We start from the raw sequence: 22,152 nt of genomic DNA on the forward strand, positions 1-22,152 counted from the left end.
CATCAAAGCATCACAGATTGTCATTTTAGGAGAAGTCATTTCATCTACAATTCCACTTTTTTCCTCCCAAGGGTGTTGTGGGAGGTATTTCTGTCTTTCCACATCACAAATGAGAAACTGAGGCCTAAGAAGGGGAGCAGAACTGGAATCAGAACTCAGGTCTCTTGACTCTGATGTCCTGTAGGGAGTTCGTGCAGGGACTGGGGCAGGACATAAGCCAAGCCCCAGGCCCTAAACCTTGCTCTGGCTTCCATCCGGGAGGGGAGAGTTTCTCTAAGTTCAGCCTGTGCATCTGCAGATGTTTGCAGAGTGCTCACTGTGGGTCAGGTTCAGGACCAGATGCTCCCAGTCTAATGGCTCTGCCCTCCTAATAGACCCTAATGAACACACAATATGATGAGTGCAGTGGGAACATGGCACCTGGCCTGAGTGGAGACGGGGACAGAGCTGGCTAAGGAAGGAACCCTGCGCTGGATCTGGAAGGTTGAGCTAGACAAAGAGAGAAGGGGTGGAAGAACATTATGAATCAAGAGAACAGCAGCTGTGAAGGCTCAGAGCCATGCAGATGCATGGGAGCTCCTATGTCCTGACCTCAGCAGCAGCCGGGCCTCTGCCCTGAGCAGTTTAACCTGCCTACAATACAAAGCTCTCCTCTCAGGGTCAGTTCTTGTCTTCCTGTCTCCCTGCAGCTCCAACATCATTGTCCCACGTTGATGAGCTTACTTCCTGCCCTCAGTGGCTGCGTATTGACTCCCTGTTCCACTCGCTGCAATCCCCTGCCCACCTGTCAGGCTCCAGGTACAAGCCTTGGAGCCCTCCGGCCGTGAGGTGCTCCTGATGACAGGCTCTGCCTCTGTTTCAGAATCTCGGCGGAGGACTATCTTCGAATACCACCGTGTGGAGCTGGACCCCAGCAAGGTCACCAGCATGTCAGCTGTGGAGTTCACCCCACTGCCAAGTGAGTAGGGGTCATTCCCACTGTCCTGCAAAGAGCGTTATAGTCAGACAATCTGGGTTCCATTCCCAGGCCCACCACTGATCCCTGGGTGGATATGGCCACGTAATTTCTCTGGGCTGCCATTTCTCATGTGTCACATGGGCCTGGCACTCCTTCCCTCCCAGAGCTGTGGTAAGAGTGAGAACCACAGTAAGTAGAGTGGAGGACATGAGTGAATGGAAGCTCTGACAACCAACTGGCGCATCCCCGGCCTGGGGCGTGGTTTGTACTTGGTACATGACAGCTATTGTTACTAACACACAATTAAACCCAGGGAAGGTGTACTTCCCAGAATTTTTAGACTCAGCCCCCAGGGAAGGTAATCCAGGAACTGAATGGATCAGTCCTTAAATTTCTTATTGCATGTTCCTTAGAGGAGGGGTAATGTGGGAGTCCACAGGCAGGAGGCAGTAAAGGAATTTATCCTGCAGCCCTCCAAGAACCATGGCCAGGCCCTCTGCACCGCCCCCCCGCACCCCACTCACCCTCCACCCTCCACCCCACTCACCTACAGTTGAAGGCACACTATGACTGAGGCCCCAGCTGCTGCTGACCCCACAGGATCAAGGTTAGATGCTCTTCAGGATATGGTCAGGGCAGCTGGGGAGAGAGAGGGAGAGGAGGACAGCACTCCTGTTCTTGCCATTTTCTTTTAAGTTTATTTCTTTATTTGGGGGCGCCTGGGTGGCTTAGTCGGTTGAGCGTCCCACTTTGGCTCAGGTCATGATCTCACGGCTTGTGGGTTCGAGCCCCGCGTCAGACTCTGTGCTGACAGCTCAGAGCCTGGAGTCTGCTTCGGATTCTGTCTCCCTATCTCTCTGCCCCCCACTCCCCCTGACCACCCCCGCCCTGTTCATGCTCTGTCTCTGTCTCTCTCTCAAAAAATGAATAAACATTTTTTAAAAGGTTTATGTATTTATTTTGAGAGAGAGAGAATCTCAAGCAGGCTGGAGTCCGACATGGGGCTTGAACTCACCAACGGTGAGATCATGACCTGAGCCCAAATCAAGAGCCAGATGCCCAGACGCCCAGGTGTCCCTTATTCTTGCATTTTTATTTGTTTTTTATTTTTTTAATTGTTAAGGTTTATTTGGGCTCAGCAGGTGTCTTCCCCTGGAAAAGAGGAAGGACACAGACACCACAGGGTCACAGGACCACTTGCAGGTCACAGGGCCACCCTCACCCCCACTGCGCTCTTTCCGGGCAGGAAAGACGTGGGGCCTGAGAACCAGGGGCTCCTCAAGGACACTGAGAGCAAACCTCAGTCCTAGCCCTTGAATAAACTGCACTTAGGAGCAAGGACATCCAAGGGCAGGGTAACTGCCTGGGCAGAAGTGAAACGTCCCGGGAATACGTTTCTGGGACACCGTCTGTATGTTTCAGCCACTTCTCACCCCTCCGGTGAATTTCGTGAGCATTTAATAGCGCACAGGACATCTGAAATGCAGACGAGAATTAAAGGTCAGTAGATTTTACACGTACCTCACGGAAGCTCCCAGGGTTTTTTGACTAGAGCCTTTCAAGGGGCCTCCGGAGTCACTGGAATGAGCAGGCCACGGGCTCCTGTGTGGGCACCCATGTAGATACAGCTGCAGGGGAGGGGCCAGCGCTACCAAGGCTGTGATTTGAACCCCTGGAAGGCTGGTTACCTTGGTCCTGAGAAAACTCTGCTTCCCCCCAGTGCAGGATGGCTCTGTTACCTTTGGGTGGAGGAGGACTTAGCCAAGATTCTTCCAGAGGTGTGGATGGGCTGTCTCTAAGCCATTGTGCTCTGTGGTTGGTTCTTCCCGGTCCCTTGTCTAGAAGAGACACTCATGAAGAGGTGGCATGGGCTGAGGGTGGGATCAGGGGGCAGGGAAACCCACAGTGGGATCTCAAGGCCAAGAGCTCGGGCTTTTGGCTCACACAGACCTCAGCTCAAACCCAGACCTGCCACTCTTAGCTTCATGACTCTCTGTAAGCCTCTCAGTTCCCTCCTCTGTAAAATGGGGATAACGAAAGCATCAATACATCAATTGCGTAAACATTTGTAAACTGCCTACCGCGTGCCAGGTGTTATTCTGGGACCTCTGGATACACCAGGGAACGAAGCAGCCAGAGAGCTCTCGTTCTTTTGAAAGGACACAGTGCCACCTACAGCCAGTCCCTCCCATAGTGACTGAAGGTGGCCACACTGTGCCCACAACAGCTTTTCTCTCACCAAGGGCTGGTTCCCGGCTGCCATCTTGTTGGGGGTCCACGGAAAGCAAACTGGCTCCCCAATTAGTGGATTGCGGTAGAGTCCCGTGAAGACTCACAAAGTGAAGAAGTGTGTGTGATATGTATTGAATGAGTGGTCATTTCTCTGAGTGAGTTGTCACTTCTTGCTGCTATATCGGGGTGTTCCGTTCAGCTGCTCATCAGATGAGCCTTTAGATTATACACAGTTATTCTGGGGGAGGGCCTGGCTCTGCTTGTAATAAAATGCATGGGCTTTGTGGCAGCTGCTTGCTACTCAGAGGTCATTCTGGTTCACTTGAGTGGGTGCCGTTCGATTGCAAACGAGAACTCTTAAAATCCAGCCCCATACCTCCTGCCCCCCCCCCACCCCCGGCCCTCTCTGCTCCTGTGCCTGGCTGGTGCCAGAGGAGGGGTCCACGCACCCTCCAGCAGCCTGCTCCCACTAACCCCTCTGCTCTCTGGCTCTGCACTGCCCCAGGCCAGGCCCCAGCTCTCGCTCCTCCTCTCTCACCCTCAGCTTGTCTACTCCACCCAGCCTGTTAGCATCCCGGCTGCTGTTGAGGACACGGCTGAAAGGCTGAAACACGCTCCTCCCAGGCCTCTGCGTGCAAGGGCTCTTCTGCTTGTACTTCGCCTCCTCCAGGAGAGCAGCCGGGCTTGCTTCCTGCCTTCTCCCAGGCTCTGCCTAAACGACCTCTCCTCAGAGAAGCCTTTACCAACCTCCCTGACCAGAATGCATCCCCCCGCCGCCCCTGTCATTCTGCCTCTTTGTTTTGTGCCACTTTTTTTCACAGTCCCGTGCTGGAAACCCTAGTGTGGACTTCATTGTGTATTTGTTTTTTTAATGTTTATTTATTTTTGAGAAAGAGAGAGAGAGAGAGAGAGAGAGTGTGTGTGTGAGCGGGGGGAGGGTCAGAGAGAGAGAGAGAGAGAGAGAGGGAGACACAGAATCCGAAGCAGGCTCCAGCCTCTGAGCTGTCAGCACAGAGCCTGACGCGGGGCTCGAACTCATGAGCCGTGAGATCATGACCTGAGCCGAAGTCAGATGCTTAGCCGACTGAGCCACCCAGGCGCCCCCTTGTCTGTGTATCTGTTGGCCGTCTCCTCCACTCAACTGCAGGGTCCATGCAGGCAGCATTTCTGTCTTTGCCCCTTCACCACTGCATCTCCAGCACCCGGGACAGGGCCTGGCCCGTGGTAAGCGTTCAGTAAATATTTGTTGAAAGAATGAATGAATGCACGCGTGAGTGGATGAATACCTGGTAGGTCCATTGCAACCCTGTAATTGTGGGCCACAGCCCAGCAGTATAACTTCCCAGACTAGGTGAGATCCCTTTGTACGTGCCTCACAAACCTCATTGCAATGGTGATTATGTAGTTATTTTTGTTTGATTATCTGTTTGAGTGAGTCTGCCTCTGCATAGACGACTTCCTGCAGAATCCCCAGCACTCGCTGGGGGCCTGCCCCCCTGGTGACAGAAAGAAGGAGGAAGGAGGAAAAGGGAAGGAGGGAGAAAGAGATGGAAGAATCAGGGCTGGACTCAAGGGAGGGTGGCACGAATGACCTCTAGGGTCCCTGCCAGTCAGAGACTCCGTAGTTCTGTAAGGACCCAGCATTTGGGAGAGTTGTGCCTTTTGGAGGTCTGTGGAGGGTCTGATGCTCAGGGACCACTGCCTTCTCTCTTGCAGCCTGCCTGCAGCATCGGACCTGTGATGCCTGCGTGTCCTCGGACCTGACCTTCAACTGCAGCTGGTGCCACGTCCTCCAGAGGTTTGTGCTGGGCTGACCCTCTGGTTCCCCAGGAGGCCTTGGAGGAGGGGCAGAGGGTGGCACGGCCCCCTCCCTGCCTCTGGCCTCATTGCCAACATGAGAGCATCTCTAGCCAGCCCACTGTGCCCCGTAGCACAAGAATGTCACAGAAGTGAGTTTCTCCCCGAGGCCCAATCAAGGTGACTGTGTGGCAGGTCCCCGTGGTGACACTAGGTTTCTGGAAGATTATTCAGAGATTCTGTCTACTGTAGCGCCTCCTTACACCCGGAAGGGTTGGTTCATCCTAGCGCAGGGCTTCCCAGAGAACGGTCCACAGATGTGAGGATCCCAGAATCAGCTAGGTCTCGTGTTGAACATGCAGATTCCTGGAACCTGCCCCAGGCCCCCTGCATCAGGATCTCTGGGAGAGAAGCCCAGAAACCTGCATATTAACACAGTGCCTCATCTGCAAACAAATGTGAGACCCGCCAGCTCCAAAGACCCATTGCCGTTGGATGAGGGTCCCGTGACCCCCCCAAACACCGCCTTAAGATCTTTCTCGGGCTGTAATGGGGTTTCCTGAAAATCAGGGGTGTGGAAGTTGCGGGCATCCGTGGAAAGTTGGGGCAAGCTACAAAGCTGTGTTTGCTTGGTGTTGGAAACAGGGAAAATTCTGGGTGAGATTCAGGCTGAGGGATAAAGAGGGATAAATTTCTTAAATCCCCACTCATCTTCCACTCCTTGTTCTGAAATCATTTCCTCACAGATTAGACTCAGAATTCGAGCCCTGTTCTCCTGTCCAAGATAAATAAATAGCAGGAAGGGAAAACAAAACGAAACAAAATGACTTCTTTGGGGACCAGGGCTCTCATGAGAGTGGGAAGCCCTATGAAGCAATCTTGAAAGTTGCAAATTACAGTGTCTCTGAGTTCCAGGCAGCTGGCAAGCATCTGTCAGTGTTTCCTTTGCTCCTTTCAAATAGCCCAGGGCAGAAATAGGAACTAAAAGGTGGCCTGCCCGGCACAGGACACAGCCCCAGGGGCCAAGGGGAGAGGGGTTTCCCGTGTCCTTCCTACCTGGAGGTTGGGGTCCTCCTGGAGAATAGCTCTGCAGCACCATCCATCTTATGCACTCTCGAGTTTGAGAGCTACTGTCTCAGCGCCGAGAGATAATCCAGGTGACCTCGGATGAGCCCCGGAATCCTGGGGCTGGCTGCCACCACATGACTCAGCATCCAGCGAGAGCTGAGCCATAAGAACTTCAAAATGGGTCAGATGAAAGCAAAACCCTCCCATTGACACATCCCCATTTAACACATACGCCCAAACCCAGAGACCGTGACAGTTTAATGAGGGTTGGTCAGGTTAGGGGAGGGCAAGGCCTTGGGTGTGGACACCGCTTTTGCTGTGGTTATGTCAGCTATAGGGCACAGAAGTTCCATCAGAGAGCAATCAAGGCTGACACGGTGCTGAAATCCTGTCCCCAGATGCCCATGGGTCTGGGCTCACCCCAGCGTGGGCCCCTCCTTGCCAGCTCTCTGGAGCCTCAGCACCAACTGAGAGCTAACTCCAGGTCTCTACAGAGCCAGAGGGCAGGGCTGGTGCAGAGGGGCCAGCCCCATGGACTCTCCCACCAACAGCTGCTTGCAGTCACCGTGTGGGTTCTCAGCTTCCCCTTCCTCGCCACCCACTCAGCCTTCTGCAGCCTCCCAGAGCTTCCCCTCCTTGCCCTGGGGCTGGATCTGGTTTAGATCATTTCATTTACCAAGGCCAGTGTCTTCCTTTTAGTCCACATTGCCCCTCCCCCGCCCCAAGGGCCCACTCTGGAGTCTAAAATGACTTTAACTGCAGGATTTGGCCCGGGGAATGAGCAGTCATAATCCTTGCTTTACAGTATCCTTGTGAGGGTCCCATGAAATACTACAGGAGCAGCATATGGCCACGGCGGCACTTGGCATTCAGGAGGTGCCCAATAGTGGCCATGCCTGATGTCCTTCTTCTCTGCATCTGGGTTGGTTGGCTCAGAGCTTAGAACGTGGTGCTCCCAGACCTATGTCAAAGGCTCAGTGCTTGGAAGAATCAATTAGTTTGGCTTAAAAGAAACTTTAGTTGCCAGCCCCCAATAGACCGCCTAGTCCTCAATGTCCCAAAGTAGTGGGCACAGAGGACCTGGGAGGGGTAGTGGGGGGGCTCAGTTCAGCTTTCCCTGCTGCAGGAGGGGCAGCTCGGAGCCCCAGGAGGCATCTTCAGAGGGAAAAACTGACCTCCGCCTCACTGGGTCCCTGGCAGATGGGTGGGCGGTTGCTAGTGGAGAAAATTAACTAGCGATGAATTCTTCCTCAGCACTGGTGGCTCATGATATGATTCTTCCCGTGCAGATGTTCCAGAGCTTGAGCAGGGCTTGGTGGATTCCCCTGGCACCAGAGTGAAGAATTTCCATTTGAGCACGGTGCCATGGAGAACATTTTCTGGTTCATCCACATACCCCCATCCCTTCCCTAGGGAAGCACTTGGCACCTTCCAGCCCAGCTGAGCTGCACAGTGTCCTCTCCCGGGACGCTGGTCAGCTGGTTTTCGATCTCTCCTAGCTGCTGGCAGGACCCTCCTTTCTGCCCTTTAGTGATCACGCAGGAGGTATTGGCTAAATGTGCTGAAGTCCACCTTCAGCCCAGCTTCTCTCCTTGCCAAGTTTAGGCCCCTCCACAAAGAAAAAGGATTGTCTGTGAATGAGTGAAACTCTCCCCAGAAGACGTTGCTGTGAATTCCCTGAACTCTCAGCAATTTCATGGGTGCCTAGAGTCAAGGGGATCTTAGAGCTCATTTGAGGTCATACAGTTCATTTAGCTCCCTATATGCACACATCTGGGCAGATGTGACCTTGGTCCTGGGGAGCTGGGTCAGGAGGAGAGTGGAGACGCCAGACACCTTCCCTTCCTTTTGGAGGAGTAGTTGGGGAAGAAAGGTCTGACTCCTGATCCCACAGGTGCCAGGTACAAGGAGGGCACCTGCCTGGTGGTCCGGATCACCGCAGCCCTGGGACGTTAGCCCCCTCCGCCCCATCATCGGAGAGCTGCTACTGAACAGGAGAGAGTGAAGAGGAGGGCTTCTCCGTCAATCTCATCACACTTCTTACCTTCTGGTCCCCCCGCAGGTGCTCCAGTGGTTTTGACCGCTACCGCCAGGAGTGGCTGGCCTACGGCTGTGCCCAGGAGGTGAGAGGCTTAAGTGAGCCAGGTTGTGGGGAGGGGCAGGGCTGCCAGCAGACCCGTCCCCCCCGTAGCTCTTTGCAAGCCGTCTTGGTTTCTTGGCAAAGAAATTCTCCCTTCCATCTGGGACTTGTCTCTCAGACTGCTCTGAGCCAGTTAGACCAGACTCGGGAGATTTTAGAGGGTTCTGCGGGTCCCTGAGAAAAGCCCTTCTGGAAACTTGGCCTTGAGTGGGCGGCTCTCCGGGAGCTGTTTGGGTGCTTGCAGAGGGTATGCTGGGCATGGTGTTGGCCACAGCTGGATCCTCTGGGAGGCTGGTGACATTCTCGGAGCAGCTGCCCTGCCTCCAGCCCTCAGGCTCTTCAGGGAGTGAAGAGGAGTGTTCTGGGAGTGAGGAGGGGATTTCCTATTTGGAATCCCATACAGGTTCCTTCTCACTACTCAAGTTTTCCGGAACGCACAACGGCTTTGATTCTGGGCGGGGAGCATCCTGTTCTTACACCTTCCACCCACACAGACAGATCCATTCATCCGTGCATCCTTTCCCTCTTCCTTCCTCTCTCCATCCCGTCCTGCAGTATGAGCACACTGTGTGCGCCCAGCCCTTCCCTGCAAGTGCCTACACCTGCTCGGATTGAATCCCAGCAGCTCCAGGGGCTGGGGGCCGGTGCCCCCTACTGCTCAGAGCAAAAAACTGAGGCATAGAGAGATACAATGATTTGATCTGCCTCTCACAACCGGTGGGATAGTGAAAATGCAAGGCCCCACATTTAAAAAAGAATTTTTTTTAAATGTTCATTTAGTTTTGAGAGAGACAGAGTGCGAGTGGGGAGGGGCAGAGAGAGATTGAGGGAGAAAGAGACAGAATCCGAAGCAGGCTCCAGGCTCTGAGCTGTCAGCACAGAGCCCAATGCAGAGCTCCAACCCACGGACTGCGAGATCATGACCTGAGCCGAAGTCGGACGCTCAACCGACTGAGCCACCCAGGCACCCCAACAAGGCCCCACATTTAAACATTAAACCCCCCAGGGGCACCTGGGCGGCTCAGTCGGTTGAGCGTCCGACTTCGGCTCAGGTCATGATCTCGAGGTCTGTGAGTTCGAGCCCCGCCTCGGGCTCTGTGCTGACAGCTCGGAGCCTGGAGCCTGCTTCGGATTCCGTGTCTCCCTCTCTCTCTGCCCCTCCCCCACTCACGCTCTGTCTCTCTCTGTCTCAGAAATAAATAAACGTTAAAAAAATTTTTTTAAATAAACATAAACCCCCAGACCCCACGGCTGTGTGCTCACCACCACCTATTTATTAGTAAGCCTTGGATGAGCTTTCTAAGGCCTTAAAAAAAAATCTTGTCTAGCAGCCCACTTCTGACACTGGCCTTGCTGAATGTACAGATTTGCTTTATTTGTTTAAGACTGGCATCTCAGCTCCTTCCTTGAGGAAGGATTCGAAGCAGCGGACAGATAAATTGCCCTGGGAGATAAGACGTTTTCAGGATAAAGTGGGAGGCTTAAATGCACTCAGGGCTCAGCTTTGGTTAGTTTACCATGCTTGAACCAAGCACGGGAGTCTTAAGTTTTCTGGCCGCTGAGGGGTGAAGGGGCCCCCTCCGTCCTCCCGTTCGAGGGCTCTTTTCTGCGTAGCACGCTGGCCGGTGAGGTCCAGGGTGGCGCTGGGTCTTTCTTGCAGGCGGAGGGCAGGACGTGTGAGGACTTCCAGGACGAGGGCCACTCCTCGTCCTCCCCCAACGGCTCCTTCAGCCCCTTTGACGGGGACCTCACCACCACCTCCTCCTCCCTCTTCATCGACAGCCTCACCACCGAAGGTAAGGCCTGAGCCCCAGCGGCGAAAGAAGCCATGGGAAAGGGCTACCGCCCTGGGACATCACAACTATTCCTGCCAGGGATTAGCTCAGGGAATAGGAATCGCCCTGACTTTCACAGATGAGGGACCTAAGTCTCAGAGAGCTGGGCTCGCGTGCTGGGCAGAGGCCAGGTTTCAAACAAGTGGACTCCGTGCCCGGACTCCAACTGCTGTGCTGGCCCACATCGGGACTGTGGGATGGAAGTCACTGCGGCGAGGGGAAAATTACCGTCCCGGCTCAGGGCCAGGTATTTTATATATAGTCCACCTCAGTTCATCTCAGTAGCACTCCTCACAGAAAGCGTGAGGTCTTATCAGCCCCGCAGCAGGTGTGAACTCAGTCCACACACTCAGACGTGAGAGAAAGATTGCCTCATTTTTCTACCGTGGTGTTTCTGGCTCTGAACCCTTGCTCGGGGGGAGTGGTGGACCTCCGCTGTTCTGGGGCTTGGCTTCCTGCTCCTGTGACCTTGTGTGGACAGAGGGTCAGAGTGGGGGCAGCTGTGTCCCAGAGGATGGCTGGTGATCCGCGCCTGCCTCTTCAGGATCTGGCTGTCCCCGGGGACTTCCGCCATCCTAAGGCCTGAGGGTCTTGCACCTGCCAGAGATACCACACAGCATCTGGAGAAGCCTTGTGCAAGCCCCTCCGGGATCCTTTGGCTCCCACTGAAAAATTCCTGTCCCATCTTTTTTCGGTACATCACATCTAGGTTTTAGCCCTTTATCCTTAGGGTCAAAATGAAAGATGTGGGCTCTTACCACCTCTACGGAGCCATATAAAGGGACAAATGGAAAAGAGGAAAGGAGAAAAGAAAAAGCCAAATGTTTGAAAGCATTATTCAGCCACAGTCCCATTTTGTGCGTGTGGAAAAGGGCCCGTAGGGGCAAAGTCGGTTACTCGGGGTTACGTGAAAGGTAAGTGGCAGGATGGTCTTTCCCTGGTGCCCCCTGCCTTTGTAACTGCAGCCTAGAGAACTGGAGAGCCAGATCCCATGGATCCGGCCAGAGGGAATCCTAGAGGAAAGGGAAGAAATGAAGGTGATCTAACATTTTGAGGGGCCTAACCATGTGCCAGGTAGGGTGCTAACGCTGTGCAGACATTAATACTCACTTGGTCCTCCTAACAATCCTGCGCGTTAATGATATCAGATCCCCATGTTATAGAAGAAACACGAAGGTTCCGGGAGGTCAGTGACTTGCCCAGGGTCACAAGACCAGGAAGAGGTGGTCAGGTCTCATTCGGCTCAAAAGCAGCAATCTTGTCCCTCGACTGCTTTCCTTGGTGCTGGAAAATAATTTTTTAAAGGTCTTCGTGGATTCAGGGGACTGGAGAAATACAGCAAAGGGTGAACAAGCAAGGCAGATCGGGTAGCTTCCATTAATCTAAAATTGCCCGGAGGGAGCTGGGTAAGGCTGGGTATTGAGAGCAACTCCTGGCTGCTGCGGGGGAGACAGGGGTTAAGTGTATTCAATGAAAAAAGAAAAGGAAGAGATGGGTTGCCCTCAAGAGTTTGTAATTCATTCCAGGAGTTGGAGTCTATCTTGGGGTACAAGGAGATGTGAACGAAGGGGATACAGCCAAAGGGACTCGCCTGGGCAGCACAGAGCCAGAGAGCAGAGGAGTTAGTGGGAGCAGGCTGCTGGAGGGTGCGTGGACCCCTCTGGCACCAGCCAGGCACAGGAGCAGAGAGGGCCGGGGGTGGGGGGGGAGGGCAGGAGGTATGGGGCTGGATTTTAAGAGTTTTCGTTTGCAATCGAACGGCACCCACTGAAGTGAACCAGAATGACCTCTGAGTAGCAAGCAGCTGCCACAAAGCCCATGCATTTTATTACAAGCAGAGCCAGGCCCTCCCCCAGAATAACTGTGTATAATCTAAAGGCTCATCTGATGAGCAGCTGAACGGAACACCCCGATATAGCAGCAAGAAGTGACAACTCACTCAGAGAAATGACCACTCATTCAATACATATCACACACACTTCTTCACTTTGTGAGTCTTCACGGGACTCTACCGCAATCCACTAATTGGGGAGCCAGTTTGCTTTCCATGGACCCCCAACAAGATGGCAGCCGGGAACCAGCCCTTGGTGAGTGAGAAAAGCTGTTGTGGGCACAGTGTGGCCACCTTCAGTCACTATGGGAGGGACGGGCTGTAGGTAGCACTAGGTCTTTTTTGTCTGCCAGTGGTAGATGTGGACTGGGCTATAGTGGATTTTCAATGGTTTAGATTAGAAACAAACTGATTTGAATCAGGTTAATTTTCCCAATGATGTTTAAGGTGATGTTGGTTGGTTCGACTAGCCAATTCATTGTTTTCCACTTGCAGTAACAAAATAGACTCAGTGTTGTTTTCAAATCCCTTGTTGGGGTGCCTGGGTGGCTCAGTCAGTTAGGTCTCTGACTTTGGCTCAGGTCATGATCTTATGGTTTTGTGTTCGAGCCCCAGATCGGGCTCCATGCTGACAAAGTGGACCCTGCTTGGGATTCTCTCTCTCTCCCTCTCTCTCTGCCCCTCCCCCCACTCATGCTTACTCTCTCTCAAAATAAAAAAATGAACTATAAAAGATATTTTTAAAAATCCATTGTTTATTTAAATCTCTGAAGAAAACATCTATTAATAGGTCTACAATTTTCTATTTGTTTTGTTTTACTTTCACTTTTTAGGGGTGCTTCGTGAATTTAATTTTTATAATTATCTCATAATTAAATGATGATTTACATGGTTCCAAAGTCAAATCTAGAAAATCAGGTATATTCAAATAATTTTACTTTCTAGTTTTCTCCCCTCAACCCAGTCCTCTTTTCCCTATAGGGGGAAAATTTTTTTTTAATGATCTATAGTTTATTCCCCCATTATCCAATGTGCTTTTTTTTTTTTTTTTTGAGTTCTACTGGGCTTGTACTGGTATAAATTAGCAAAACGCAAGATTTTATCAACCATCTCTTCTGAACCTTATAAACTCATCAGAGACTCTGGTCCATACATGTGTATATATAACAGCACCTCCCAACGAAAACAGAGACTCTTTGGAACATTTGCCAATTAACGGAAAGCCAATTCTCCCCTCTCCCCAAATGCTTGCAAAATTTGGAGCCCCCACTGTTCACTTCTCAGTGGAACTGGCCCTGTGGCTAGGGATGTTGGAATTCTATCCCATGTTTATTGAACAAAAAATACATTTCTTCATGTTTTAGCTTCGTTTCAAAAAAGGAAAAGATTGACTTTGTTTTCTCCAGGTACCCCTCTCCCACCACCATTGGATAAAATGCAGTAGCCTGTATCTTAATACCCCAACCCTACTCACTCCCTTGTCCTCCCTGGTATCAGTATCGTCTACTGGAGAATTTAGACTCACTTCTGCTGGAAGCCGTCTGCTGTGGAGGGGCAGAGTCTAGTTGCCAGGCCAGCTCCCTCTGACCTCATCAGCTGTTATAACCTTGGACACTTAACTCTTCCCCCCAAAGATGAGTTTTCAGACCGGAGTGATTTTCTTTGGGAGTTTTTGTTTTTGTTTTTGTTTTTTTAAACTATCTTTCAGGATATAAAGTAGAATTACAAGCTCACCAAAGTCCTGTTAACTTCATCAAAAACTTGTCTGACTTCAGCTCCCATGAGGCCAAAAATTTTGCTTGACAAAGGGATTTCGCCAGAAAATGATTCCACAACAAGAATTTTTAAGATCAATGTGATTTTTTTGAGACTTCAAGATTTATTGGAAATGCATAGCACAGCAGGAAGCCACATCCAGGCACTGGGAGTGTAAATATGCTGCATGTTGAGGGATTTGCAGTCCAGGGAAAAAACTGGGACCTGAGATGTAGAAACAGATACCAAAATGCAATAAGACACAGAGGAGGACACACCCACCTGTCCTCTGGAAGTGACAGGGCCAGGATTGGGGTGAGGCAAATGAGGCTCTCCACTCAGGTATAAAATTCAAGGAGTCACCAAAAAAGAAAGCAATAATCAATATAAATAATATTTTAATGCAATATATATAAAAACAAAAATAGGGGAGTTTGGGTGGCTCAGTCGGTTAAGCGTCCAACTTTGGCTCAGGTCATGATCTCACGGTTCATGAATTCGAGCCCCGAGTCGGGCTCTGTGCTGACAGCTCGGAGCCTGGAGCCTGCTTCAGATTCTGTGTCTCCTTCTCTCTCTGCCCCTCCCCCATTCACACTCTGTCTCTCTTTCTCTCTCTCAAAAATAAAAAAACATTAAATAAATATTTTTAATAAAAATTTAAAAATTAAAAAACAACAACAAAATTGCTGCCAAAAATTCCACAATGAACAACACATCAAAACTTCAAAAAAAGACAGAATGGGACCCTGCTTCACTGTGTGAGCTAATCCCAGGCCTACAGAGGGCATTTCAGGGGTGGGACTTTTCAAAGAGGAATAGTGAAGGGGAGGAAGTATATTCCCTGCAGGAGGAACAGTTTATGCAGTGACACAGAGGTCTGAGAGGTCTCCAAGGTCTCGGGAGTCTTGGGCAGCTTGTTATGGCCACTGCCGTGGTGTTGAGTTGTGGTGAAGGACAAGAGGAAAGAAGAGAGGGGACAGATTGTGAAGAGCCTTGAACATCTGTGAGCAAAGGGGAGTCAATAAAAACTTTTATTTTATTTTATTTTATGTTTTTAAGTTTATTTATTTTCAGAAAGAGACAGAGTGATTGCAGAGGAGGGGCAGAGAGAGAGGGAGAGAGAGAATCCCAAGCAGGCTCCGCACTGTCAGCACAGAACCTGATGCAGGGCTCGAACTCACCAACCTCAAGATCATGACCTGAGCCAAAATTAAGAGTCAGATGCTTCACCCACAGAGCCCCCCAGAAGCCCCCCCACCCGTAAAAGTCTTTAAAATGACATGGGCAATGGAGGTGCAAGAGGGAAAGAGGAATGAAATGTACCTTATAGGTGACACACTCCGGGTTGTTCAATTTGTTTCACGTTTCAGTGCTTCAAGCAGTAACCCTCTGTCCTCTAGAGCATTCTCCTGACATGGAACTCTTGCTTGCCTTTCCCCAGAGAATCTTTGGGGAAGAATGGTCAACCATTGGAACTTATGTAGGAAACCACAGGACACACACCTGGTGCTGTAGAAAGGGTGTTGGCATGAAATCTGTCCTTCAAGTTGTGCGTGGGGAGGGGGTGGTCTTCCAGCAGATCTGAACTGGTGACACACCCTTTCCTCAGCTTCCCAGCGGCCCGTAGGGGAAGGAGAACAGGAAAAGTCCTCACCCAGGCTTTGCAGGCAGCCATCCCCCACCCCCAGCCTTATCTCTTACCCTCTCCACCCTCCAGCGGCACTGCACTGCCTTTTATTTCTCTGACTCTGGGCCTTTGCTCATGCTTTTTCCTCTGCCTGGAACCCTTTTTCCCCAGCCCCACATCTCACCCCTCCATCTTGACACCCTTTGTCTGGATGAGGCCCCCAGTCAGAGCTCCATTTTGCTGGGTTTTAATTGTCACTCCATCTCTCCTGCTTGTTAACTCCCTGAGGGCAGAGACCGTGTCTACCCCCAGTACCCTCTCCTAGTGCTCAACTCAGTAGTAGGCGTCCAATAAATCCTGCTTGGATGAATGAACACAAGACTAGGAAAAGTTGGTTTGTTTGCGGACTTCTGTCATTACACTGCTGTGTGACTTTAAGCAAGTCACCTCCCCGCTCTGTGCTTCAGTTTCTCTGCCTCTAAAATGAAGGCGGAGGGGCGCCTGGCTGGCTCAGTCAGTAGAGCATGCGACTCATCTCAGGGTTGTGGGTTTGAGCCCCACCTTGGGTGCAGAGATGACTTAAAAATAAAATTAAAAAAAAAATTAAATTGAAGGTGGGACTAAACCTCCTTAAAGTCCCATCTGGACCTAAATGATTCCACTAATCTTATGCCTTCTCTCCTCTTTAAAGACGACACCAAGTTGAATCCCTATGCAGGAGGAGATGGTGAGTACTGAGCTGCCTGCCCTGCCCCTTGGACCACCCCTTACCCCCACTACCCCCCAGAAGAGGGTGCATCAGTCACCTGGCCTCTTTGCTTCCGTTCTGAGGTGGGGAGGAGGGGAGCAACGGCAGCCTGAGCTTCCCAGACCTCCTGCTGGGCTCCTGGGCAGGGGCCCACTAGATGGAAGGAATGTGTCTAGACACTTGTCATCAGCCAGGAACCTCCTATAGATCTGTCTTGAATCCTCACTGCCCTGAAAGCAGCGAGAGGAGAGAAGGGCTGAGCTAGAGCAGGCACGGCAGCGCGGGACCCCTCACCATTGGCCTCTTGTCCCCACCGGCCTCATGGTCCATGAGGGGTGGAGAGTAGCTTTTCCCACATCAGGTTTCCTTTGATTCCCAGCCTGGGTTGGCAGAGAGTACACAAAAGTTGTCCACCCCAATTTTTGTAGGCGCCAGAAGTTGGGGTCCTTTGCTCCCAAGATTACCTGGGAGGATAATCTCTCCGGTGATGTGATGTGGCCCACCTCCCCTGCCCTTTGCCCAGAGCCAGCTCTGGCCCTTGCTGCAACCACTGCACGGGGGAGATGAAAATACCTTCCAGCTCTAGGGACTGGGAGATTGTTGTCCTGGGTTCCCGCAGGAGAGGAGAGGCTGTTAAAGCAGCATGGTTTGATCCAGTCTCCCACCAGAGGTGAAGCCATTACTGCTCTGCGGGCAGCTGGTTTGAGTGTGTGTTGTGTGTCTGGGGCGGGGGCTGGGCCACATTCCTCTTGCTCTGCACCACACGCTCATCAGCCCCAAACCCTGACCATCAGATCACCAGGGACACTTGCTGCGGGCTGACTGCCAGGTCAGGGGAAGCTAGCTTGGGGTGTGTCACCTCAACTGTCCCACCTGCTGGCAGATAGTGGCACTAACCATGCATCAGAGTGCCCCGGGGACAATTTCCCTACTTGGGTTTCCTCTGCTTACGGAGAAGAGGGGTTGGGGAGGACGAGGATTGGAATGTATGCAACATCCCATTAAAAATCCCCACCTCCTGGGGCGCCTGGGTGGCGCAGTCGGTTAAGCGTCCGACTTCAGCCAGGTCACGATCTCGCGGTCCATGAGTTCGAGCCCCGCGTCAGGCTCTGGGCTGATGGCTCGGAGCCTGGAGCCTGTTTCCGATTCTGTGTCTCCCTCTCTCTCTGCCCCTCCCCCGTTCATGCTCTGTCTCTCTCTGCCCCAAAAATAAATTTAAAAAATGTTGAAAAAAAAAAAAATTTAAAAATCCCCACCTCCTGTTGATTCTCATTCCACCCACTAGCTCTGTGAAAAGGATTTGAGGGGCGCCTGGGTGGCTTAGACGGTTAAGCATCCAACCCTTGATCTCAGGTCTTGATCTCAGGGTCGTGAATTCGAGCCCTGTGTTGGACTCCACAATGGGCATGGAGCCTACTTTAAAAAAGAAAAATGATTTCTTTTGCTTATGTGCTCATCTGTCTTTTTCTACTTCGTTCTCTCCACATCCCTTTAGGGTAGGGAGCAGAAACAAATAGCCACCGCAGGCAATAAGGGAACATGGGCTTCTTAGTGGTCGGCGTGACTGTGTCCTTGAGCAAATCACTTTACTTCTCTGTATTTCCATTATCCCAGCCGTACAAGGAAGGGGTTGGACTAGATGACATTCCAGGTTGATAGTCTACGGCAATACTCAGTCTCCTCCTTGGGACGTATCTCAAATGCTCAGGGTGTTCTCAGAGATTGCCTCCTGGTATATGAGCCTTCAGAGGACCTGATTCATTCTTTTATTGAGCTCCTACCATGAGGCCCGCCATTTTTCCTAAGAGCTAAGGACACAGAGATGAATAAGACACTGTCCTTGCCCTCCAGGAGGCCACAGTCTGGTAGTGGACAGTGACAAGTGAAAATATGGTCATTTTGTTATCATAATGGCTAACACTGAGGTCATCCAAGACACCAGCCCTGGTCCTCAGCAGTTGACGTGAATTATCTAGTTTTGACCCTTACAATAACTCTATTAGGTAGTCATTATTATCCTTCATCGACAGAAGTGATAAGTGAGACACAGAGAGGTTATATAATTTGCCCAAAGTCATGCAGCTAGTAAGTTAGCACACCCTGGATTTGAACATGCCGCCATACTCCAGATCCGAAACTCCTCACCATCTCATACCCTTTGAGGATTCCTTAAAGGCACTTGTGGCGCGAGTATTGGAAAAAACTTCTCTTGCGATCCGTTTTAGGAATTTGGGCAACTTTTAAGTGGTTTTGGAAAACCACCTGAACCATGCCAAGGGCAACATAAATGCCATGCTCATGACACCACCCGCTCCTTCCCCACCTTTTTACATATTTCATAAGCAGACCCTGAGGTTCTTCTAGATTTCATCTCTGAGATTTTGTCAGAACCTGGGGCTTCATGGCCCCACCTTCCCTGCTCCCCTGTGGCCACTCCCTACCCTAAATGGTCTCTCCACAGGCCTTCAGAACAACCTGTCCCCCAAGACAAAGGGCCCCCCCGTGCACCTGGGCACCATCGTGGGCATCGTGCTGGCCGTCCTCCTGGTAGCAGCCATCATCCTGGCTGGGATTTACATCAACGGCCACCCCACCTCCAACGCTGCGCTTTTCTTCATCGAGGTCAGTGTTGAATTTGGCCACAGCTCTGCTGTCTGTCTGCCTCTGCATCAGCATTTCCCCAGCCACTGGGTACCTGCCTCTCCCCACCTCACGCCTCACACCCACATGTCCAACTCCTCTTCCAATCTGAGGAGACTTCATTGACTCCATCCTGCACACTGTGCACTGGCTGGTGCCCCTTTAGTCCCTAACCCCGAGGGCTCCCCCGGGAGTGCGGCACCCCTCCTGTCCTGTTGAACAGCCCGTCTGCCTTTGCTCCCCCATTTGTGAAATCAGAAGAGCCTCCAGAGGAAAGAAAGAGAAATCACTAGGGATTGTGCAGCCCCTCCTTAGTGATTTGTGGTCTCTCACCCCCATATTCCAGGCCTGGTGTTTATTCAAAGCCATAATGGAACCGGGATCTCTGCCTCTTTGCCTGCTCTGGGGGTTTTTAGGTTAGAATTGACAAGGCATGATAATCCTAAGAGTTGCTCTCTCTGGGAGCTTTCGTTGAGGATGCTGTGATTTGGAATGTCTCAGAATTCAGAAGAAGCAGCTCAAAGTGCAGCTTGGGAAGTAAAAGCCAGCCCTCTTCTCTCTGGGCCACGGGGGCTCAGCAGCTCCCTCCCCTGTCCTCCGCTCTCAGTCCCTCCCAGCTCTGCCTGTGGTCCATTAGTGCTGCCTCTGTGCCCACAGTCTTCCCCACAAAGGTCACAGGCCCATCGACCTCATCAATCAGAGGCGCAGGTGGGTGCTTGCGAGGGGCTTTCCTCTTTGTTTAGAAGCCCCTGTTTCTTGTAAGCCCTAACCGGTCTTAAGTATCACCCAGCCCCAGGGATGTTGACAGAGTAGGTCTGAAGTAGGTCCAGGAATCTGCATGTTTACAAACTCCCCAGCTGACTCTGCTGCAGGACCTGTCCTGCCGTGGCTTCTTCAGAACCTCCCAGATCATTCCATCTCTCACCTACTGCCTCACTTTTCAGTCTCAGGGCTCCATGCAGTACGTTGCTCAGGCTCTTACAGTCCTGCAGTCAATGCCGCGAGCGGCGAAATGACCTCCTCTCAAACTCCCCGGGCTCCCAGGAAGGTTCCCAGCCGTTGATGGATCACAGTGGGGAGGCTTCTGGGGAGGAGGGCCCTGAACTCCACCTGGCTCACAGTAGGCCCCCAGCACCCTTGTAAAGAGAGTCTCGGTGCTCAGCACTGTCCTTGGGGGTGTGGAGGAGTCCCAGGTGGGTGAGGCCGTGCCCGCTGACTCTGCGTCTGTGCCCCCGACAGCGGAGACCTCACCACTGGCCAGCTGTGAAATTCCGCAACCACCCCAACCACGCCACCTACACGGAGGTCGAGCCCTCGGGCCACGAGAAGGAGGGCTTCGTGGAGGCTGAACAGTGCTGAGAGCACCCGGTCTCCCCTTGGAAGGACAGAATAGAAGACCCCGGGACCCCAGAAAAGACCAGTCAAAAGCAAAGCGGAGAAGTGACTTTCCTTGGCTTCCTCTGAACATGTCCTGGCTGGGAAGATGAAGATGAGACCATGGCTTGTGTCGCCAGAGCCACAGTTTGGCCATCACACCCCATATCCTGAAGCAGGGGGCAGAAAAGCAACCACGTGAGGTTTTTAAGGGATGACAACCTGATTTCATCCTGTTTTGATGTAAGGGGTCTCTGTCCCCTTCTCGGTCTCTCAGTGGTCTCCTCGGTGGTACTGCCCCAGAGGCCCCTCCCACCTGGAGATGGCCAGACACCCTGCTCCGGTCACCTAACGCCCCTCCGTGTGACACAGAGGCCAAAACTCTAGATTGGGGCGGCCCCATTCCAGGGTCCATAGACTCCAGAGCTGGTCCTCGTGGCTATGGATTCAGTGTATTTTCCCCAGCCTCTGTGGTTCTGGAAGTCTGAAGAAGTTCTATCCATCTGTTAAGCACAGGATGGCTTTGTATGGCAGGTTGTCATCAGAGGAAAGCCAAATGGGAGGAGACAAAACAACTGGGGGGGAAAGTTGCATTTACCCTCTCTCGACTGACTTATCCTTTCTGCTGGCAACCAGTCCTTCCGCAACGAACGTGCGTGCAGCCCACATCATGGCCTTTACCGCAACTGCGGCCCAGCCTTGGCCTGGCGAGCCATGCTGTGTGTGGCCGCATCCGCGGTGTGGGGCTCTTGATTCCAATGGCACGTCCGGCGGCCATTGAATTCACTGGCCTGGCCTGTCAGTGTCAGCAGGTACCTTCAAAGGCAGGGCCTGCCAGACTAATTCTTTTCCTCCTCTGAGCTGAATGTTTCTAGCCATTAAAAAGAGAAGAAACAGGGTGGCAGGAGGGCTTCTGGAGACCTACTCGGCAGGGAACTTCAGTTGGATTCTGTTGAGGAGCAAAGCGGCCGGAATGGATGGGCCAGAGGAAGCCGGCATGGGCAGGAAGGACTTTCCACGCGACCTTGACCTGGAAAGTGGCTTCCATCTTTTTCCAGCTCCGGTGGAAGCTTTTGGAGCAAAGAGCTAGGCTCGCAAACTTCACCTGGTTTTAAGGGAATTCTGTCCCAGGGATGAATTGTGGCTGCTTCCTGAAGAGCCTTTACACTTAAAATCCATAGCTCAACCTCATTCAAAGTAAAGAACAGCAGCAGCAAATAAATGCTAAATCAACCTCTACTTAGTCATGCCCTTTTATGCGTATTGCTGTGTCAGTGTCACCCGGGACACTGCAGAAGAAAGAAGTTAAAGTACAAGGCCTCCTGAGGTGGGGGTAGGGAGTCTGCCAATAACCAGACACATGGGAACACTTGACCCAATGTTTTCCAGACGCTTCGTGATTTATCCTCAGTGAGGCCACTATTGACAAGCCACGTGGGGAAAATGCTGGATATATATATATATAATATATATATTTATAATATATGCATATAACATATAATCATAATATATAATATATAATAATACATATAATATATGCATATAAATATTTTCCCATAAACCAGACAAGGACAAGGAAGAGCTATGGAGAGGGTCAGAATCTGAGAAAGAAAAAAAGTGCACTCAAGAGAATAGGGGTCCTTTCCAAGCTGCTGAAGGACAGAAAGGTCTATAACTGAGCTTTCTTAATGAGAGAAGAGCAGCCAGGCGCTAAAATGAGCTGGGCTCCCAGCACTCCCGGCTGGCAGGAGGGTGATTTTTGCCCTTGCCTGTCTAGCAAAACATCTATGACCTTTACGTGTCTAAAAAAGCCAGTGGGGCAGTTCCTGTTGTGGCCCAATGCAGGGCACAGCACCATTCGCCCCCCTCCCAAACTCCAGCAAGCTTCTTCCCAAGTGGCAGCTCTGCCCACTGTTCAGGATTCCTGAAGGGAAAGAACATGGAGAATGAAGAAAGGTATGGGGATTCGGTGAGGCCTGTGCCGTAGCCCCCGCAGGTGGAGAAAACTCGGGATGCCTCTGCCAGGTCAGAGCAAGCCTGGCTGACCCCTGTGTTGACAGTGGTGACGGCAGTGGAGCCGTTTGGCAGCAGGTGGCCTTGTTTGTTTACAGCAAAAAGAGCTAAAAATGTGTCACTAGGAGAGGCCC

At 51.8% G+C, this 22,152-nt stretch overlaps 1 protein-coding gene across 2 annotated transcripts in view; it reads left to right on the forward strand.

Moving 5' to 3' along the window:
- PLXDC1 (plexin domain containing 1) overlaps positions 1–21,244 on the forward strand; it is a 64,435-nt gene extending 43,191 nt beyond the window's left edge. Inside the window, exons 8-14 of one of the 2 annotated variants that reach the window (XM_058702608.1) lie at positions 863–958; positions 4,907–4,988; positions 8,118–8,178; positions 9,856–9,991; positions 15,935–15,970; positions 18,453–18,613; positions 19,871–21,244. In XM_058702608.1, the coding sequence (XP_058558591.1) occupies positions 863–958; positions 4,907–4,988; positions 8,118–8,178; positions 9,856–9,991; positions 15,935–15,970; positions 18,453–18,613; positions 19,871–19,990 (692 nt within the window). In that variant the 3' untranslated portion in view covers positions 19,991–21,244. The remainder of the gene's footprint in view (positions 1–862; positions 959–4,906; positions 4,989–8,117; positions 8,179–9,855; positions 9,992–15,934; positions 15,971–18,452; positions 18,614–19,870) is intronic. The other variant, XM_058702610.1, reaches the window with a different exon arrangement.
- Positions 21,245–22,152: the final 908 nt, after the last annotated feature.

The sequence above is a fragment of the Neofelis nebulosa genome, chromosome 16 (genome assembly GCF_028018385.1).
Source record: "Neofelis nebulosa isolate mNeoNeb1 chromosome 16, mNeoNeb1.pri, whole genome shotgun sequence".
Classification (NCBI taxonomy): domain Eukaryota; kingdom Metazoa; phylum Chordata; class Mammalia; order Carnivora; family Felidae; genus Neofelis; species Neofelis nebulosa.